The following is a 19,720-nucleotide window of genomic DNA, read 5'->3' as shown; positions in this document are numbered from 1 at the left end:
CACGCGTGACGTCATCGTAGAGCGAAGACCAAAGCAAACTCCCTGATTGGAGTAGATGCTCATCAAAAAACGCCTGACAAATGTAGCACACTCGTATACGATTAAGTCCCCATCACCTTCTTGATTACAAGTGCTGTATTATCACAAATATAAGCGCCAACGACCATGTGCATTGTTTTATCCTACGTGGTTTTTGTGTACTTATATTTTGCGCATAGGAGAGCATACAGTATGACATATTTATTATAAACCTGTTTATTTTGTTTTGTGTTCAATTGATCCTCCATAAAATCATGCAGGTTGCAAAAAGCGAATGAGCTATGCACACACTTGAATATAGAGATGAGATTCGCGGCACAACAGGAATAAAAGGTGTGTGGCACACATATACACATTTTCCGAGAAGTGATCGAAGCACTGTTAAAACCTGTGTCACGCGAAATTTGTTTTTTTTTTCATTCAACTTAATTTTTAAACTAGAAAACGGCAACTACATACAATACAGATCAATCCGATTGTGACACAAATATGCGCCTATTTGCAGGATTATACGGCAATGAATAAAATCAAATTTGTTTCAGTTTCATTTCTCTCGAACAGTAGTGCTCTAGCCTATTTAGGTAGTGAAGGCACAGGTCTTGAGTTATTGTTTTCTGTTATTCACAATAAGTATGTGTTCATTTTATTTTCAATAATATAAATCGGGCATTTCTGATTTTTTTCTAACTGCAGTTAATTTCATACGTCTAACATTTTAAACAGAGCATTCTGGTTGGTGAGCAAAATATGTCATAAAAATATTTCATGAAGGGTGACCGCAAATGGGGAGTGGTTAAGGTGCTTGGTTTGAACGACGAAGTTGCTGTTGTTCTATAAGATATCTGACCCAACTCTGCTATTGAAAACTGAGTGGCCTACAGTACACTGTGCAGACTTGCAAATCAATTTGTGTGTGTGCTGTTATTTCTGATACATCTTAAAATGAGTTGCGGGTTTTGTCATTTTGCTATGGAGTCCAAAAAAACAGGACCGATATTACAAAAGGAAGATATAGTTGCACACGAGAACTGTTTGGTAAGTAAAAATGTATAACAATAAAAGCTGCATTTTTGTATCGTAATTTAATTTATGTCATGAACACTTCGTAAGAGTATTTTTTTAAAAATGAAGAAAAAAAAAGTCATTTTTATTTGTGTATGACCTGGGTTGCACCGCTACAGCCACCTTCGGAAGGCGAGGAAAACCCAATTGTAACAACGATGCTGAAGTGTAACAAGTGGCTTCTTGTTCGCCAGCTTCTTATTCGGTCAGCTGATTATTTTCTTTCCAGCTTCTTATTGGCATACCGCAAATGTAACACAAATTGATGAAGTATTTCGGGGGTTAAATCGCTCTGTGCCACAGATTGCAAAGTTGATTCTCACAGATTTTGATAGTGGGCAAAAAAAATGGCACAGATAGCAAGTTGGCATGTTATTCAATAACGCAAATTGAATGTGTTTCAGACCGTGGTAAAGTTGGTTTGACATTTGATATTTGAAACGGCGCATCACCTAGGCTTCCCAAACCAACTTCAATGTAGAGCTGGACAGTTGTGAATATATACACGACCATTGCTTCCACTGTGAATCCTATAAATAATTTGTGAATACCAGTACAATATTCCATATATACGCATATACACCTATACCAAACAGGGTTAATTAAATACGCTGTGAATCAGCAACCGTATCACTTAGGGTTTCCAAACCAACTTTAATGTAAAGCTGGACAGTTGTGAATATATACACCACCTTTGCTTAGACTGTGAATTCTATAATCGATTTGTGAAAATCAATACAATATCCCATATGCGCGTATAGTAAGCATGCGTGAATAATTACACCGTGTAACAATTTTTTTGTTGTTGTTGTTGTTCCTGGGTAGTAAGTGTTATTTCCTAATTGCTTATGCCTCAAAAGTATAGAAAATTGTTATTATTCCCCACAAACTTTGCCTTTGTGACCAGGACAGTGATATTTCAAAATATCACTATTTCCAATGGGAAAACGGGCAAATGTGTGTCTTTTCGTTCACATAAAGTCAGAAAAAAACAACATATGAATCCAAATTAACATGTATTTATACTAAAGTAATACAAAAATGACTACAAAAGATTTAGAAGTGAGTAGTTTTTTGAGATGTACGATTATACCGTAAATACAGCGTATTTAATGAAGCCTGTCTGCTATAGGCGCATATATGGGATATTGTATTGGTTTTCACAAATTGTTTATAGAATTCACAGTAGAAGCAAAGGTTGTGGATATATTCACAACTGTAAGTGGCGTAATCACACACAAAGACATAATCGCGATATAAGCTGTTTGCCAAGGTGCGGGCTCTTTTGTACAGCGGTATCGCAATGAACGTTAGCTTGTCGGTAGCTGATTGGAGCCTTATGTATGGAAAGTAAATAGATTTTTTGTTATACAGATATTTTCCCTGTGAAGTTCCCTCCCCTGTATGTTAAATGTTTTTTTTTTTTTTTTTTTTTTTTTTTTTTGGTTTGTTTTATTCTATATGTTAAGCCTGTTTATAAAACAGTGCCTTTCCTAAATGTACTAAGCACTTTTTTAAAAGTGCAGTAATGCAGTTTGCATCAGTCTTCATTATGATAGAAAGTCTGTAATTGACCACTTGTATATTTTAACAATGTGTTGTTGCTATCTGCATCTCACCCAATGCAATGCAGCTGTATTACCGGTTTGATTATATATATATATAATTTGATTATATATATATATATATATATATATATATATATATATATATATATATATATATATATATATATATATATAGTCTGTGGTGGGGCTGACAGTGTCAGAAATCCATGTGCTTGAAAGGGGAATTTCCATTGTTTGATCGTTTTGATTTTTTTTTTCACGCTGATGCGACTTAACCATTCACATCATGTCATTGTTTTGATCCAAACACTACATCCAAACTCTAATACATTACAGGCATCTCTGGTTGCTGTAGCTCAGGGCTGCCCAGCCCTGGTCCTGGGACCCCCTGTGTCTTCTGTTTTTCATTCCAACTGAGCTCTAAATTTAACTTCCACCCTTAATTGAACTAATCATTTCCTTAATTAGAAATTTTATCTTGTTTTCAGCTCTTACAGTTGCATTTTATAAGTAATTCGAACTCTACAACTTTTTAGGAGCTGAGAATAATTAAAAAGGTTTAATTGAACAATCTAGTTCAATTCAGGGTCTAGTTAAAGGGTATATAAGGACCTTTTTATGTTATTGTGTTATATGTTCCCATGAGTTGCTACAGCTGTAAGGTGTGTGTATTGTTTTAATTTTATTTTATTTTTAACATTTTGACCACTTTTTTAAAAAACTTTTAAATTGCATTCTACTGCCTCCAAGATGGCTTCACATGGACCTGCATGGATCACTCAAAGTACATTTCCCATCATCCTCCTGCTCACATATGTAACTGAGATGGATTAACCAGTGAGCAGGAGGATGATGGGAAATGTAGTTCTGAGAAATGTCATCATGGAGCTATAGTAGAAACAGCCAGAAAGCACTGCAATTTATTTTATTAAAAAAACAAACAAAAAAAACAATAAACACACCTTTACTAAAACATGGGAACATGTAACACAATAAAATAAAAAGGTCCGTATATATCCTTAAAGTAGTGGAGCTCAGTTGGAATGAAAACTAGCAGACACAGGGGTCCCCAGGACCAGGGTAGGGGTTCAAAGGTCCTCAACCCCGGTCCTGGGGACCCCTGTGTCTTCTGGTTTTCATTCCAACCGAGCTCTCAATCACTCAACTAGACCCTTAATTGAACTGATAATTTGCTTAATGAGACCTTTAATTTTTTCAGCTTAAACAGCTGCAGAGTTCAAGTTACTTAGCAGCAACTGAGAAAGGCACCCACGGTAATGGCTGCATGGCCGGCATTAATTTCGAGCCCTGTTGTAGTGAAAAACCCAAACCTAATGTAGGGAGTAAAAATAAGCAATACGCAGAGACGGTTGGTCTGGTTTCAAAACCAGATATTTTATTCCAAGCCACATCAAATCATTCTACAAAACTGAGATATCAGGAGAAGATTTCAAAATGTTCTACACTTATTCTTTACATTTTTGTAGCATAATCACCCTGCCCCTGCTTTCAGCAGACCCCTCCTTTGTGTCATTATTTAAGCCAGTCCTAGCAGACAGCACCCTATTATACTCCACCTCTATCTAGGCACTTATACACATATGCACACCCACTTATGTTTTCCCTGCCCTCAGCTGGATGGGTTCAGCTATCTCTCTTTCTATGAGCTATTGGCATCTTTTGACCTTGTTTTTGTAGTTTTACAGTTTCACATCTTGTGACTCTCACCCTCTTCCTGCAACTGTCAGTTTACCTTATGCAAGTATTTTCTGTTTTTCCTCTTGATATAATTGTAACCCGTTAGCAGCCCTTCACTCTTTTAAATGTACGTTTTCACCCACAATCACTGAATACTCACTTGTGCCTTTTTAAGGTACCAGCCGAGGCACTGCAAGTTTTAACAACGTATACAACTGGTAATAATAAAAACTTTGTGTAATTAAATGAATAACAAAACACAATTTAAAAACAAAGAAAATAAAATAAACACTCCATTAATGACAAAGTGTAACCTTATATACACACAAACCACAACAAATAGCATAATAATAATAATAATAATAATAATAATAATAATAATAATAATAATAATAATAAAGTGCATAATCCGGTCACTGGGTTATTTGCCTTTAAAAAATGTTTAGTTAATTAATTACTGGAGTAAATGCTCTTTGTGACAATGACAGGGTTCTTCCTTTTTATTCTTTCTGTAGCTGTTTTCTTCTGGACTTGTCACTCAGAATACACCTGAGGGGGATGACTTGGCAGGATTTTCAGTGGAAGGTGTGAAAAAGGAAATTAATCGAGGGAGAAAACTGGTACAGTGTGAATATAGTTTACTCACTATAAATATAAAAAAGCAGATGTAAAACACATAAAGGGAGACGTTTTGTGAATTTGGCCAGTGGTTGGAAAAACATAGCAAATTTCCTAGTAAATTGCACATTGTCTAAAGCTTTTTATAAATATTGTATCTTTCTGTTTTTCTGTGGTCCAATATTTGAATTGACTAACTCCCTCGCTGTGTTATTCATTAACAGCATTGCTTTAGCTGCAAGAAATCTGGAGCGACTGTAGGCTGTGAAGTTAAAAAATGCAAAAGATCATATCATTTTTTATGCGCCTTAAACGATAATGCAAAAAAGGAAGAAGATTTGGACCGTGGATGGTTTAGGTGAGTACACAAGGATTGAACATTGTTAAGCTGCAGTGCGCCACTGACAGAGAAAACAGTGCGAGGGCTCGCATCTCTATGGAATGGTTGAGGCATGTACTGACAATGAAGCATTAGAACAATTATTTCTCTACTAAGATTTAATAAAGTACAATTCTTCATGTTAGATGAATAAAAACAAAGTGTTTCATAATACTATGGCCACACTCGCCACATCCACCAGATTTTTACTTTTTGAATTTCAGCCCCATTAAACCCAGCCCACTGTCTGCTACTCAGCACCTGCTTTGTGCTAAATGTAGAACTGACTGATTACACTTTAACTGCCAGCACGAGCCCTTACCAATCTAATCTGATGTACTTGCATATTTATTCAGAGTAGCCTAGATGAATCAAGAAACAAGTGTCCCATAAGTTCGGAGAGAGAGGGATTTGAGCTGCAGTTGCGTTACAATACAAGCATGGCTGCTCAGTGGGCTGTATGTTTTCTATATGCTACATATGTCCTTATTTTTATTGAAATATATAGATGGATGTATCATTAGAGAGAAAATAACTGAGAATCAAACATACTGTTTATATGTTGTAGGATCTATTGTGAAATGCACAAGAGTAAAATACCAGAAGATGCAATTGACGGTAGGTGGATTTTATTGTGCAGCATCTTAAAAACATAGATCTGACCTATTCGCAATGCACAAACATATTTGAATACAAAAAATCTGTATATAAATAAAAGAAAGGATGACAAATAACTGACCTGGACTATTGAAGTCCAGATGTATGTCCAGATTAATTTAGGAATTTGTCTCAATGGATAAATCCTATACAAACTGTTAGAAAACAGTGTTGAGAAGGAATTTTATTCAAGCAAACACATTGGGAAGAATGATGTTCATAAGGTTAAAGATGGGTTTTCTGTACCGTTTCAGTGTTATGCAGGGTATTCAGTTTGGGAGTTGTACCTTAATCGAGTAATATTGCTATGCTGCATGCGTGATGGTGTTGCTTTTGTTAATTTGTTATGTTTGTTTGTCTTAAATGAAGATGAGAGTGATGCCGAATCTGATCAAACTGAGGAATTGGACACTGATGACAGCAGTGAGAAATTCATCTTTGGAACCAAGACAACACCTGTATGTAGTGATTTATTTGACCCCTTAAATCTTATAGAAAACCTGGTTCAAACCTGCACGTCATTTACTTTTTCTAGTATACTACACAAAACTGTTTTTGTAATAATTCTGACCTCCCATTCTTAATGAACATTTTCCTTGTTTTTTTGTTTTTAATGAAAGAAGAGAAAAAGATCAACTCCAGTAAAAAGGTAATAACCAATATCTCTGACACAACCCCAGTCGGCATGACAACTCTTACAACACACAAATAACACAACAGAAAGTGTAATGCATGTTGGCATGACAGATCTTTTTCGCATTAGACACTCTCCCCCCCTCCCCCATGTAATAACACATATATTCTCTTTTCAAAGGCTGTTTTCAAAAAACCCTAGAAAATGGACATCAAGCCCAAAAATTGGAATCTTAAACAAGAACCCTGGTAACAGATTTTTAAAATTTTTTAAAATTTTTTAATTAGGATTAGTGAGACAGAAGGATTTATTACCAACAACAAAGGAGTTATACTGAATGCCAGCATTACAATATAGAATGGGTTTGTGTCTAAGCCAACCAGACTGTACTCATGTCCGGCACCAGGTCATGATGATTCCAGAGTTTTGGCTGCTGTGTCTACCAGTAGTAGTTTGTCGGTGTGCATATAGTAAGGATGGCTGCGAATTGGCTATTTAACAAGGTATGTGTGGAAATCATTAACAAAATGAGTGCAGTGCAATCTGAACTAAACAGTCAACGCAAACCCCCAGCTGGATTGACATAGAATTAAGAGCACCCGTGTGAAGATGATCCACTGATAAGATCATTAAAGCATTTCAAGTGTTTTATACTTAATATTGCTATAGGAAGATTGCCAAGAAAGGAAGGGTATACATCGATTGGCATCAGGGTTGGTATGGGTCGGATTTGAGTTTAGATTGTCTTGGTTTCAGCAGATGGAGATAAATGGGATGTCACTTTAATAAAAAGTGAAGATGCAGAAATCCCATGTAGTTCTGGGGTCAGGGGTCCAAAGGTATGTCAGGTCTATTTTATCTCTGGTTTCATCTATTTTGTTTTATATATAAACCTCACATAAGATGCAATATTCCAAAGGGGTCAGTTTCAGTCCAGTTTTCAGTAGGGATTAGACCTTTGATGTGAATCAGTAGCTCATATGTAATTTGAAATGTCCTGAATTTTCGACCAGACTGCCTTTTATTTTAGAGGTACTGTAGGATGTTACTGTCTGAAGTTCACATATCAAATAAAGTAGTTCATTTTTTAAATACAAATCATTCCTCCATAGCACCTTTCTTGTAAAAACTAATCAATTTCCAGTGAGCAGGTTACTACAAATGGATGTCTTTTATATACAACAGTCTAAAAACGGGGTTTTCATGCCATTTAGAAACTCCAAATTCTTTCCATTGTCGTGAGACTGTGACGTGACGTAACAGCACCTACCACACACACTCCTCGCGCTAAGTCTTGCTGTGTACTGTGCCTATTTAAATTGTGTTAAAAGAACAGTTTCTTTTACATTTAAGTCACAGACTGATTACAGCAATAAGAAGTGGGAGTAATTATAGAATATGTGTTAGTGAGATACAATCACTGTTTGTAATGATTTAAAATGTTGTTTTTTTTTCTCACACGACACAAGAGAGAAAAACAGACTCTAATAAAAAGGTAAGCATGTTTATAAGCTATTTGTTTCTCAGTTAACTTGATATACTTAATAGTATGACGTGTTTTGTCTTGAGTTTCCTGTAATGAGAAGGTATAAAATGCAGCAGTGTTGCAACCTGTAAGCTGTACTGCCCCACCTCGTTGTGCAACTATGTCTGCTGTAACCAACCAGAGACACTGGAAAGCTTGCTCCAAAATACACATAAGCTGTTACTGTATAATGCTGTTACCAGAGTAAAAGAGGTCAGTTATTAATATGTTACAAACTTAATAATCATCTCGGGAAGTTCATTTAAACAGTTTTCCAGCTAGTTTAATAATGTGATTTTTAGAAAAGTCTAATTTCACTTTAATATTTAACACCAGCATTATTTTTTTTAATTCCTACAACCCCAACAAAATTTGTATGGTGCAATTTCACCAAGACTCAAAGTAGTTGTAAGTATAAGTGTTGATTTACATATTCTTCTCACTATCATGATTGTTATAGCAATACAGATTTGATATTTGTGTATAACTTTAAACATTCAAGAGATATACAGCAGAAGCCTTTGCCAATACCACTCTACAGAGCCAACATGCACCTAAAAACTCTGAGAGGAAAAAACGTGTTTATGCAGTTTCAAAAACACACCATTGACATTTATCTTTTTAACATGTTTGATATTTAAGAACACCTTTTTGATGTAGCTGATGTTAAAGTATAGTTTCTTTTTTTAAATAAACCATTTTAGTCTATGAAAATCAGTTTATTTTGTCACATATTATAAAAAAAAGTTTTAGCATACAGTACAGTATACCGACTGGCCCAAAAAAGTATGAGTAATGTGTTTATCCTTTTTTTTAAATATATTAAAGAGATTTGAAGCCGATCCAGTGTCAAAAGGGTAAGAAGGATTTGATTTTGTTTTAAGCAGATACCTTAGTATATAACAGTTTTGATACCCCCACTCCCCACCTCCACATTCCAAAAAGTCATTTTATAATGCTGGAGATACGTTCTCCTGTCCTCACCCTGTCTGCTATACTACACCCTCAGAGTGCACACTTGCAAAGTGTTACAGTGTTAATTAACAGACTTGTTTGTAAAGCATTAATTCAAGCCTCTAACCTTTTGAAATGGCATTTTACAGTAAAAACACAAATGAAAGTGAAGATGAACAGCTGGCAATGGATACAGGCAAGTTTATTTAAGACAAGCTTTAAATAGCATTGTGCCAAATTATTATCTCCCCATGGAATACATACCACACACGGCAACAAGAGTTTTGTTCATTTCTGTTTTATTACCACAGGTGTAGGATTAAAGTTACTTATTATGGCTTTGGTCACTGGCAGCTCTAATCTTGTCTAAAGCCTGGGACACACTGCCCGATGCAATCGGTACATCTCTCTGGCAGCGGTCGTGTCGCAAAAAGCGCCTCTGAGCGCAGGCATCACACGCTGCCCGATTGAAATCACAGCAAGGGACGCACAAATTGAGACTTTTTTCTGTTGTTTGACCTGCCCTGGATGCATTAAAGTACAGTGGCATTGGGGCAAGTCAATAACAGTACTATCTACAAGGCGGCATGGCTGTGAAACCCACATATGACTGGAGACATGGATATATTTGCTTTCTCTATTAATACACACCTACACACAGGGTATTCCATTGGTTTGTATACAGTGTCTGTGCCGATATATTTTGAAAACAAGCCCTGACCGCACCATAAGCATTGTACTTTTTAACTATTAGACAAAATATTTACACAGTACTTAAAAAATTGTTACAACCATGATTCATTTAATATTAAGTGTTTTAATTAAATTATACCTAATCATGTTTTTATTTACAGTGTACTGTATTCTATAAATATTTCGTCTAATAGTTAGCATAGTGTATATCATCAAACCAATGGAATACCTTGTGTGTGTGTGTGTGTGTGTGTGTGTGTGTGTATTAATAGAGAGAATTCATGCGTGTTTGTCTCCAGTCATATGACTGAACGCGGTGAACTCATTGGTTGCAGACTTTGAGACTTGCAAGTGGGTATGACACACTGCCCGATGCGAGGGAATCACATCACAAAATATTAAACCTGTTTAAACTTTACGAGCCGCTTTGAAATCGATTACTCAACCCTGTAAAATCACATCGCAAAGCTTAACGCACTTCCCGATGCGATCAATAGTGGTTTTCAGTCGCATTGGGCAGTGTGTTATGCTTTGTGTTTTTACAGGATTGAGCGAGTGGCAGTGTGTCCAGTGCTTTACAGTCGTGGCACAGTATGAATGTTCTAGGCATACATGTTTACCTGATGATCAGTTTAGCACTTTCTTTTATTAATAGTTCTTTCTGGCCACCCAGTGTTGTGCATTTAGACAGTTTAATTCAATGAAGAAAATGTAGTTTCTCACTAATATCAGAGACCTCACGAAGGAAGTCGTAAATGTATTTTACTTCGAAATGGGTAAAAAAATACCATCTAGGAGCGCTTTAATAATGTATGTTTTCAATTAATCATACAGCACATACCATATAGAAATCCTTCTCTTTGTAGACAAAAACGGCACATGTGACACAGTGGTCAGCGATGTCAGCACAAATCTGGACTCGGTAAGTGTTGAAGTGTTTTAAATAATGTGTGAACATGTCTACGGTGCACATTATATCTCTGAGTAATCTGCATCCCTTTATAAAGTTTACCATAGTAAAAGCATAGCAAAATGTAAAAGCACAGATAAGCATTGTAAAGAATAGCAAGGTGTGGTAAAGCATATATTAATAAACATGGCAAACCAGAGTAATCTATGGTAGAACTACAAAAACACTTCAAAAATACCATGTGATTTCACATTTAAATTATTTCAGTATGTGTTGAATTTCCAATTGAGATTCCTTCAGTTTGATACGTCAAAAGATGACCTTTTTCTAAAATAGTAATTTAAATTAGAACTTTTCGTTTTACAGCCCATTTGCTCTTGACCAGTGCAGTGCACTGGCAGTTTACCGCAGATGTAGCATCAAAATGATATTGGCTTTGATTTCGGCTTATTATATTTCATAAACAGCATGACGAGAGGGAAGATGATGAGTCTTCTGAAAGTATCCTGATTCCTATAAATGCAGAAAGCGTATCTCTTGGGAGCGCTATATATTCAGGTAATCCAAGTCTCCTTGTGTTTAAACAAGAGGACTGTGTATGCTTTGTAAATCTATACACCCTTTATGATTCCTCATACAGTAGTCCTTTTGAGATACCGACTTCCTATTGTTTTCATATTTGGTACACATCTGTGTTCTATGATTCTCAGTCAAGTTCCATTGCGAATGTTTTTCATTTACACTTGCCTTTCCACGAAAAATGCATCGTGTACTATTGGCCATTGGTGCCCTTCTCAAATTGACCGAGTTACTCCGCTATTTTTGTTTTGATGGTTTTTATTTGTATTGTAAGGGTCTCTCGCTCAAATGTTTAAAATGAATGATAAGTGAATAACTTTGCGCGCAATGTCTAAAATAAAATAAATAAAAAAACTACAGCCCTTTTTAAAACTGAAATACAGTAAAACTGATATCCTTGAAGTTGGTCAAGTCATAGGTTTATTTGGCAAAATGTGTTCTCCTTATGAGACATAATTACAGTGTCTAAAATACTAAGCATGTGATGTATAGACAAATCAAATGAGTGATTGGAGCTGAGCAAGTTATAAAGAAGGTGCTGTAAATTTCTGCCAATTGTGTGAACTGGTTCATACAGAAATAGTAAGCTGAACAGTAGATAACAATTTGCGAATTAATGTGCAAAAATAAAAATGGGGGTTATACTTGTATCTGTTCAGATATTCTGTTTATAAAAACACCAATGTCTGTATGGATTAATTTGACATTGAACAGTGACTCTGCATTTGGGAACCAATAAAGTTTCTGTAATTCTCACACGTGCAGGAAGTCCAGCAGAGTTCTGGAAGAAGTGCAGAGACGTCAAATGCGTAGAGAAGCTTTTTTCAAAAATTCAAACTGCCATATCCAACGTGTCCCAAAAAATTGTGACGCAGGCTGCCAGTGATCATGGTAAGATGTTAAAACCGAAAGAACATTCAATTTAGTTTATCATGTTTTATGTTGCACAAAAAAAGGTTGTCGGAGCATGTGATCGACGTAAAAGTAAAGCCTGAGACACAAGACCCTGCCTTTCTGTTCATATAAGGTTCAGCTTTCATCTCAGGTTTCATAATGTAACAGTTCATTAGCAGTTTACATTTGTTGCACACACTAACATTCAAATCTGTTACCAATAGTATGTGCACTATAGTATACCGTATGTTTAAATGCAGTACTTCACCATATTTTGGATTTCAACAAGCCCTGTTGTCATGCTCAAAAAACTATTCATATTGTGTAGTTTAATTGGTAACTGGGCAGCTAGGTTCTAAATGTATGTTAAAGGATTAACTGGCTTCTACATGTTATTTATTTTTGCTTTGCATTGCTGTTGAGGTTTATAAAGTTCTCATTGCATTAAAACTGTCTCACTGTAAAATATATTAGTCTAGACAAGGGGTTGTGTTCTGTTCATCTTTTTTGACAGGCTCAGTGTTGATGCTGTGCTGTTTCATTTATCCTCAGACTATAAATTTGCAATGGACATCCTCACAGCTTCTGGTTTGTGGCCAGAAGTCATTTCAGACAACAATAAAGGTATATCAGTTGTATGTATATAAACTGTAATATATTGTTTTTAATTCCCTTATTGACATGGTCGTTTTTACATAGTTTTCATACATTTTTAAACAAGAGACCTTTAATGAATCTGCAGACATAACTTTAAGAATATAATGTTGGCTGCCCTTTCCCTCATGTTTGAGTGTAAAATAACTATAAAAGGTACAGAGATTTGTTTACAACAGTGTGGATGGTATTCTGTGTAAATGATGTTTATAAATGACTAAGGGGTTCATCTGATGTATTTTTCCTGCAATGTATTTTTAATTCTTGGGATAGCCACGAATAGGAGGTTGATGCAATTCAGTGTTGTAAACTACTCTAAAAAGTCTCATCTGCTGCTTATCCTGGTGGAGTATATTCAAATTTAAGTCAAATAATAAACTTTTTAGATAAGACAGTTGTTTAACTGTGAGATGCTGTTGAATGCTGTACTATTTATATACAATCTTAAGACATGTAGCATTATTCAAAAATAGCTAACTTTGAGCTTGTGGTTGACTTTTATAGTAAAAATAAACTTCCCAAAAATATTGAGTTACTGATTAAATGTTTTTATTATTCCTAAGCAGATTTGAAAGAAAAACAGGAAAAACTTAAGGCAGAAATGGAGTCTTTGTCAAAAGCAAAAGTCACCATGCAAGAACTCGATGAGATAATGAAGAACATTCACAAGTGAGAATTACAGGTTTTTAAAAACGAATAGAAAGCATCAAACACACCAATAATATCATTAAATTAATGTTATGCAATCAGTAATTTCAAAGGGATTTTATATCATTTTAGACCTGATTCAATCTTAACATTATGTAAGATTTGATTTTGGATATTTTTTTTAGCTTATTTGATTTTTTTAAACCATGTATCTTAATGTAGGCTCCATTTTTATTTTTGTATAAATCTAGCAACATTATAGAATTGTTAGTTGATCTAACTGTGGGATAAATAGACTGGCCTCTGATCTGCTAGGTATCCTAAACAAATGTTCATATAAAGTGGAACTAAGTAACACCAGGGTAAGAATAATAACGCATTAAAATTTAAACAACTGTGAAAGGACAAACACATTTTATTTTCCAACACAGTGCATTATAGGATACCAGTCAGTCAGTAGGTATGGTTTTTCTTATTTTATCAAAGTTTTTACTGTATGTAATTAAGCTGTGTTAATTTGACTGTTTCAGTTCATTGCAATGTTTTTAGTTTTATAAGTTACCTTTACTTTTAATTCATCCATATCTGTATATCAACACATATTTCAATATTTAATAAACTGAGCTGTATTGCTTTTGTGCAAACCTTCACTGCTTTACTTTATGGGTCAGGTTAAAGAGATGCAAAACATCTTACTAATTGAAAAATAACTCATCAAAAAACAACACTATTTAATGCAATACTAAGTAAAACCATGTTTATATTGCAACCATATAGTATAACAAGCAAACTAAATCAGAAAATTGTCAATACTGTATATTGTACAATGCAAACTATTTAATCAAGAAATCTATTTTAAATAGCTCCTTTCATAGTGGACCACCACTACAAAGCACTTTACAAGATGCAGTAACAAGAAAAGCTATAATACTTTAAATAAAGAGAAACGCATAATACATGCTATACAGTGGAAAAAAAGCATAACACACTAAATACAGTGGAAAGTGCATAATACATGATAGTAGCATAATACATATAGGAGCAGCAACAAAGCAGCTAATAGCAGATATCAGGCTTAAAGAGCATGGAAAGCAAGAGAAAACAGGTGGGTATTGAGAGTTCAATTAAAGCGAGCGATGCTGGGAGAGAGTTCCAAAGAGTCAGAGCCATGAAGCTAAATGAGCATTGTCCAAGTGTGGTGCACTTTTCCATGGGGATAACAAGCAGGCCAGAGTTAGATGACCTCAGCTTGCGGGCAGGGACATAGCGGGTCAGCAGGTTGAGGAAGTACTCGGGACCTGTGTGATGAAGGGCATTGTAGGTGAGCAGGTGCCAGTGCAGTCTGTTTATGGTGCATGCCGGGAGACCACCATATACAGTGTTGCAGTAGTCGAGTCGAGAGGAGACAAATGCATGACAATGTATCTCTGCATCCAGGAGGGAAAGGTAGGGACAGACTTTGGAGATGTTTTGAAGATGGTAGAAGGAAGATTTTACCATGGAGAAGATGTGGGCATCAAAGGAGAGGTTGCTGTCAAGAAGTACACCAAACCTTCATACTGTGGGGGAAGGCAAAAGCAGACAGTTTCCAAGGTTCAGGGCAGCTACACTGAACAAAAATATAAACGCAACATGTAACAATTTCTAAGCTTTTACTGAGTTACAGTTCATATAAGGAAATCAGTCAATTGAAATACATTCATTAGGCCCTAATCTATGGATTTCACATGATTGGGAATACAGATATGCATCTGTTGGTCACACATACCTTAAAAAAAAAAGGTAGGGGTGTGGATCAGAAAACCAGTCAGTACTGGTGTGACCACCATTTGCCTCAAGCAGCATGACACATTTCCTTCGCATAGAGTTGATCAGGCTGTTGATTGTGGCCTGTGGAATGTTGTCCCACTCCTTTTCAATGGCTGTGCGAAGTTGCTGGATATTGGCGGGAACTGGAACACGCTGTTGTACACGTCGATCCAGAGCATCCCAAACATGCTCAATGGGTGACATGTCTGGTGAGTATGCAGGCAATGGAAGAACTGGGGCATTTTCAGCTTCCAGGAATTGTGTACAGATCCTTGCGACATGGGACCGTGCATTATCATGCTGAAACATGAGGTGATGCGGTGTATGAATGGCACAACAATAGACCTCAGGATCTCGTCAGTATCTCTGTGCATTCAAATTGCCTTCGATAAAATGCAATTGTGTTTGTTGTCCGTAGCTTATGCCTGCCCATACCATAACCCCACCGCCACCATGGGGCACTCTGTTCACAACGTTGACATCAGCAAACCGCACGCCCACACAACACCATACACGCTGTCTTCCATCTGCCCGGTACAGTTGAAACCGGGATTCATCCGTGAAGAGCACAGTTCTTCAGCATGCCAGTGGCCATTGAAGGTGAGCATTTGCCCTCTGAAGTCGGTTACGATGCCGAACTGCAGTCAGGTCAAGACCCTGGTGAGGATGACGAGCACGCAGATGAGCTTCCCTGAGATGGTTTCTGACAGTTTGTGCAGAAATTCTTCGGTTGTGCAAACCCACAGTTTCATCAGCTGTCCGAGTGGTTGGTCTCAGACGATCTCGCAGGTGAAGAAGCTGGATGTGGAGGTCCTGGGCTGGCATGGTTACACATTTGTCTGCGGTTGTGAGGCCGGTTGGACGTACTGCCAAATTCTCTAAAACAGTGTTGGAGGTGGCTTATTGTAGAGAAATGAACATTCAATTCTCTGGCAACAGCTCTGGTGGACATTCCTGCAGTCAGCATGCCAATTGCACACTCCCTCAAAACTTGAGACATCTGTGGCATTGTGTTGTGTGACTAAACTGCACATTTTAGAGTGGCCTTTTATTGTCCCCAGCACAAGATGCACCTGTGTAATGATCCTGCTGTTTAATCAGCTTCTTGATTTGCCACACCTGTCAGGTGGATGGATTATCTTGGCAAAGGAGAAATGCTCATTAACAGGGATGTAAACAAATTTGTGCATAAAATTTGAGAGAAATAAGCTTTTTGTGCATATGGAAAATTTCTGGGATCTTTTATTTCAGCTCATGAAACATGGGATCAGCACTTTACATTTACATTTATATTTTTGTTCAATGTATATTGAGATTCTTAAGTTGAGTTTTAGATCCTACTAGAAGGAGTTGGAAAATTGGCAGACATCCAGGCCTCGATGTCTTGAATGCAAGTCGAGAGCTGGACCATGGCAGAAGGGCTACCAGGGTCGAGTTTTAAGTAGAGTTGGGTGTCGTCAGCATAGGAGTGAAACATGAGGCTGTGTTGGCGGATGAGGTGACCCAAGGAAAGCATGCAGATATTGAAGAAAAAGGGCCCAAGAACAGATCCTTGGGGGACACCACAAGTGACCAGGTTTGCAAAGCCACTGCCTCCTGCATAGAAAACAGACTGCATAGGTCCGTATAGGTAAGAGGACATCCAGGAGAGACAGGTTCCAGAGATTCCAGCATACTTGTGAAGGCGGTCAAGAAGAGTGCTATGATCTATGGTGTCAAAAGCGACTGTTAGGTCAAGGAGTACAAGCACAGAGGAAGCACCAGCATTGAGCAGGAGTTCATTCACAATCCGGAGCAGAGCAGTTTCAGTACTGTAGTGCGGCCAGAAAGCAGACACTAGAGATTCAACCAGACTGTTATCCGTGAGATGTTTCAACAGCTTACTGGCTACAGCCCTTTCAAGAGATTTTGAGAGAAAAGGGAGATTGGAGATGAGACGGAAATTAGATAATCCCGCCGGGTCAAGCAACATTTTTTTTGAGTACCAGCGTAACTCTGGCAAGCTTAAGGTCAGCAGGAACCAAGCCAGAATCCAGGGACAGGTTGAGAGTGTGCCTAAAGGAGGGAGCAAGATCAGAAGCACAGAGACGGATAAGGTTAGTCGGCCAGGGGTCCAGTGGCAGTAGTCAGAGAGCGAGAATTGAAAAAGATTTTCAAGTCTGTAGCAGGCAGTGTAGGGGGAGAAGGGAGTTAGTAACGGTATGTGCAGCACATACTTAGCAGTGTTCATTCTGGGAGTGGAGAACGAGTGAGCCCGCTTTGTCCAGGGGATCCAGACAGGTGTCAAGGAAGGAATGATGCCTCTAGTAGCCACTGATAGGGATTTCAATCGCTCTACCTGTCCTCGCTCTGACTGCCCCAGCTCAGACTGCCCTTGGTCGTGTGGCCCTTAGACTGCCCCAGCTCAGACTGCCCTTAGACGTGTGGCCATTAGATGACTGGTGCTTAGAATGGCTGGCGTTCTAAGACACTGTTTGCCAATTTATACTGTGCTGTGGGCCTAGAGCCATATACTTAACACAACATTCTAATCAACCTCACGATTCCACACAGCCCAGAAGTTTAACAATTGTAATTAAAGTTTTGTAAGGGCAGGGATAGTTACCCCAGCAACAATGACTTTAACTATCAAAATTAAATAAAATCCACTTACCTGGCTATATGTTGAGTCGCCCTGCAGCAGCACGGAGTTCAGAAAATGAGCAGAGACACACAGCACGTGTGGCCTCAGTTGCAAGGTAAACCAAATGTTTGCACAGATAAGATGCCAGTGTAAGTGCAGGCAAGCTCAGACTCACACACACGCCCACTATTTTAAAAGACAAATGACATGCTAATCGCCGTTCACTTGACACAATATTCTAATCAACCTCACGATTCAACACAGCCCAGCAGTGTACAAAACTTAAATTACAATTGTTAAAGGCAGGAATAGTTACCTCTGCCTTTAACCATTTAAGAATGCAAACTATGTGTCAGATAATATAGTATAGCATCGACAAGGCTGTTCCTGTACATTTTCTTTGATACAGCAAAAATTGAATTTAGTTAGTACGGAACAAATATGTACTGGAATTAGAAGATTTAACAATTTGGAGTTAAATCACCTGCCTTGGAAACAATTCTTCAATATTCAGAAGGTCAGGTGTGCACACAACTACCTTCGGCCAATCATTTACGTGAAAAAAAACATTGATATTCATGAAAACGTTCTAAACTAACGTTGGTTTAATTATCAACAGTTTCACACATAGCATTGTAATTTTTCAGAGTCTCAATAACCCACAAACATTTCAGCATTCAGAAAAAATGTAGCGGACGGCAATAAGATGCAAGGATAGGTTAAAGAGAAAATAAAACTGGGTTAACAGGTTTCTCCAGGACACCCTTCGTTTTTAAACCTCATCTCAACTATGCGCTACTAAAAGTTTTAATACCATTTACAGCCACATTTTAAGCTCAATCCTGGAAACTGAACCATTTGCCAAAAAACAACCTGCCAATTGTTTAAGAAATAAATCATTATGTATGCATATAGGGCGGGCATAACATCACTTGCCTGTGGCTATCAGACGTAGATTGCAGAATTTTGGTACAGGTCCCAAACAAGCCATGAGGAACTCAATGATGCAAACAAGATGTCAACCTACAGCATGCTGTGCATCCTATACTCGCAAATCACATGGTTAATTAATTATGAGCAGCTGCTGTATCAAGCGGTGTGTTTGACCCTGGCTCATTCATGCAGCATTGTATCACTCTGTGATGTTAATATTCATTGCAATTAACCTTATCTGTGCTTCAACATTGTTCCTTATGTGCCAGTACTGAAGTGGCCACAGCATGGGTGGATATGATATTAATAGCAAATGCAAGCAGACATGGCTGAAGCTTGTAATACACCCCATCTGAACTTTACCTAAAGTCTCTTCATTCAATACATACTGAGGTCACTCAAGTGAAATCCTTACAATCCTTCAAATATGTGTAATTGTTTTAATTTGTTTCATCATGATATGCATCATTAGAAATGTTACCTAAATTGTCAATAAGGAATAAACAAAAGGCATATCTACATGTGCAAATTATGATATACTGGGGTTAATATAAATATTGAAAACAAATAAGCTTTCTGCTATCCTGTAATAATAAAACAAAAACTACTCAAGTTATATATAGATGCAGTATATCAATGCAATATTATACCCCCCCATTCCATCTACAAAAATGAGAAACTTCTGCTAAGAAAAAAAGCTGTTTTGCGGGTTGCCAGTAGGGGTGGTGACTGCAGCTTGATTTACAGGCAGCCAAAGGTCATCACTGGCTTTGCAACCTGGTGACCTAGAATCTCATTGGTTTTTGCTGTGGTAATGTCTTAGAAAGCTGATGGTTTTAGTTT

General features: G+C 37.3%; 1 protein-coding gene across 6 annotated transcripts; it reads left to right on the top strand.

The window, feature by feature from the left end:
• The first annotated feature begins 596 nt into the window (after positions 1 to 596).
• On the top strand, positions 597 to 14,153 carry LOC121328159 (histone-lysine N-methyltransferase trithorax-like). Of its 6 annotated transcripts, none has more exons than XM_041272690.1 (17): positions 597 to 1,074; positions 4,883 to 4,952; positions 5,210 to 5,343; positions 5,933 to 5,982; positions 6,391 to 6,479; positions 6,642 to 6,670; positions 6,836 to 6,903; positions 7,412 to 7,494; positions 8,125 to 8,150; positions 8,576 to 8,588; positions 9,009 to 9,037; positions 9,284 to 9,330; positions 10,694 to 10,749; positions 11,205 to 11,295; positions 12,082 to 12,207; positions 12,763 to 12,834; positions 13,428 to 14,153. In XM_041272690.1, the coding sequence occupies exons 2-17, from the start codon at positions 4,926 to 4,928 to the stop codon at positions 13,535 to 13,537; spliced, it is 1,050 nt and encodes a 349-aa protein (XP_041128624.1). In that variant the 5' UTR covers positions 597 to 1,074; positions 4,883 to 4,925; the 3' UTR covers positions 13,538 to 14,153. The 6 variants fall into 6 exon arrangements, with proteins under 6 accessions (XP_041128624.1, XP_041128622.1, XP_041128621.1 ...); XM_041272688.1 differs by having other exon boundaries at positions 4,883 to 4,987; positions 6,645 to 6,670; XM_041272687.1 differs by having other exon boundaries at positions 4,883 to 4,987; positions 7,415 to 7,494.
• Positions 14,154 to 19,720: the final 5,567 nt, after the last annotated feature.

The sequence above is a fragment of the Polyodon spathula genome, chromosome 15 (genome assembly GCF_017654505.1).
Source record: "Polyodon spathula isolate WHYD16114869_AA chromosome 15, ASM1765450v1, whole genome shotgun sequence".
In the NCBI taxonomy this organism is placed as follows: domain Eukaryota; kingdom Metazoa; phylum Chordata; class Actinopteri; order Acipenseriformes; family Polyodontidae; genus Polyodon; species Polyodon spathula.
The sequence above is the reverse complement of the archived record's forward strand: the minus strand, read 5'-3'. Positions and strand labels throughout refer to the sequence as shown.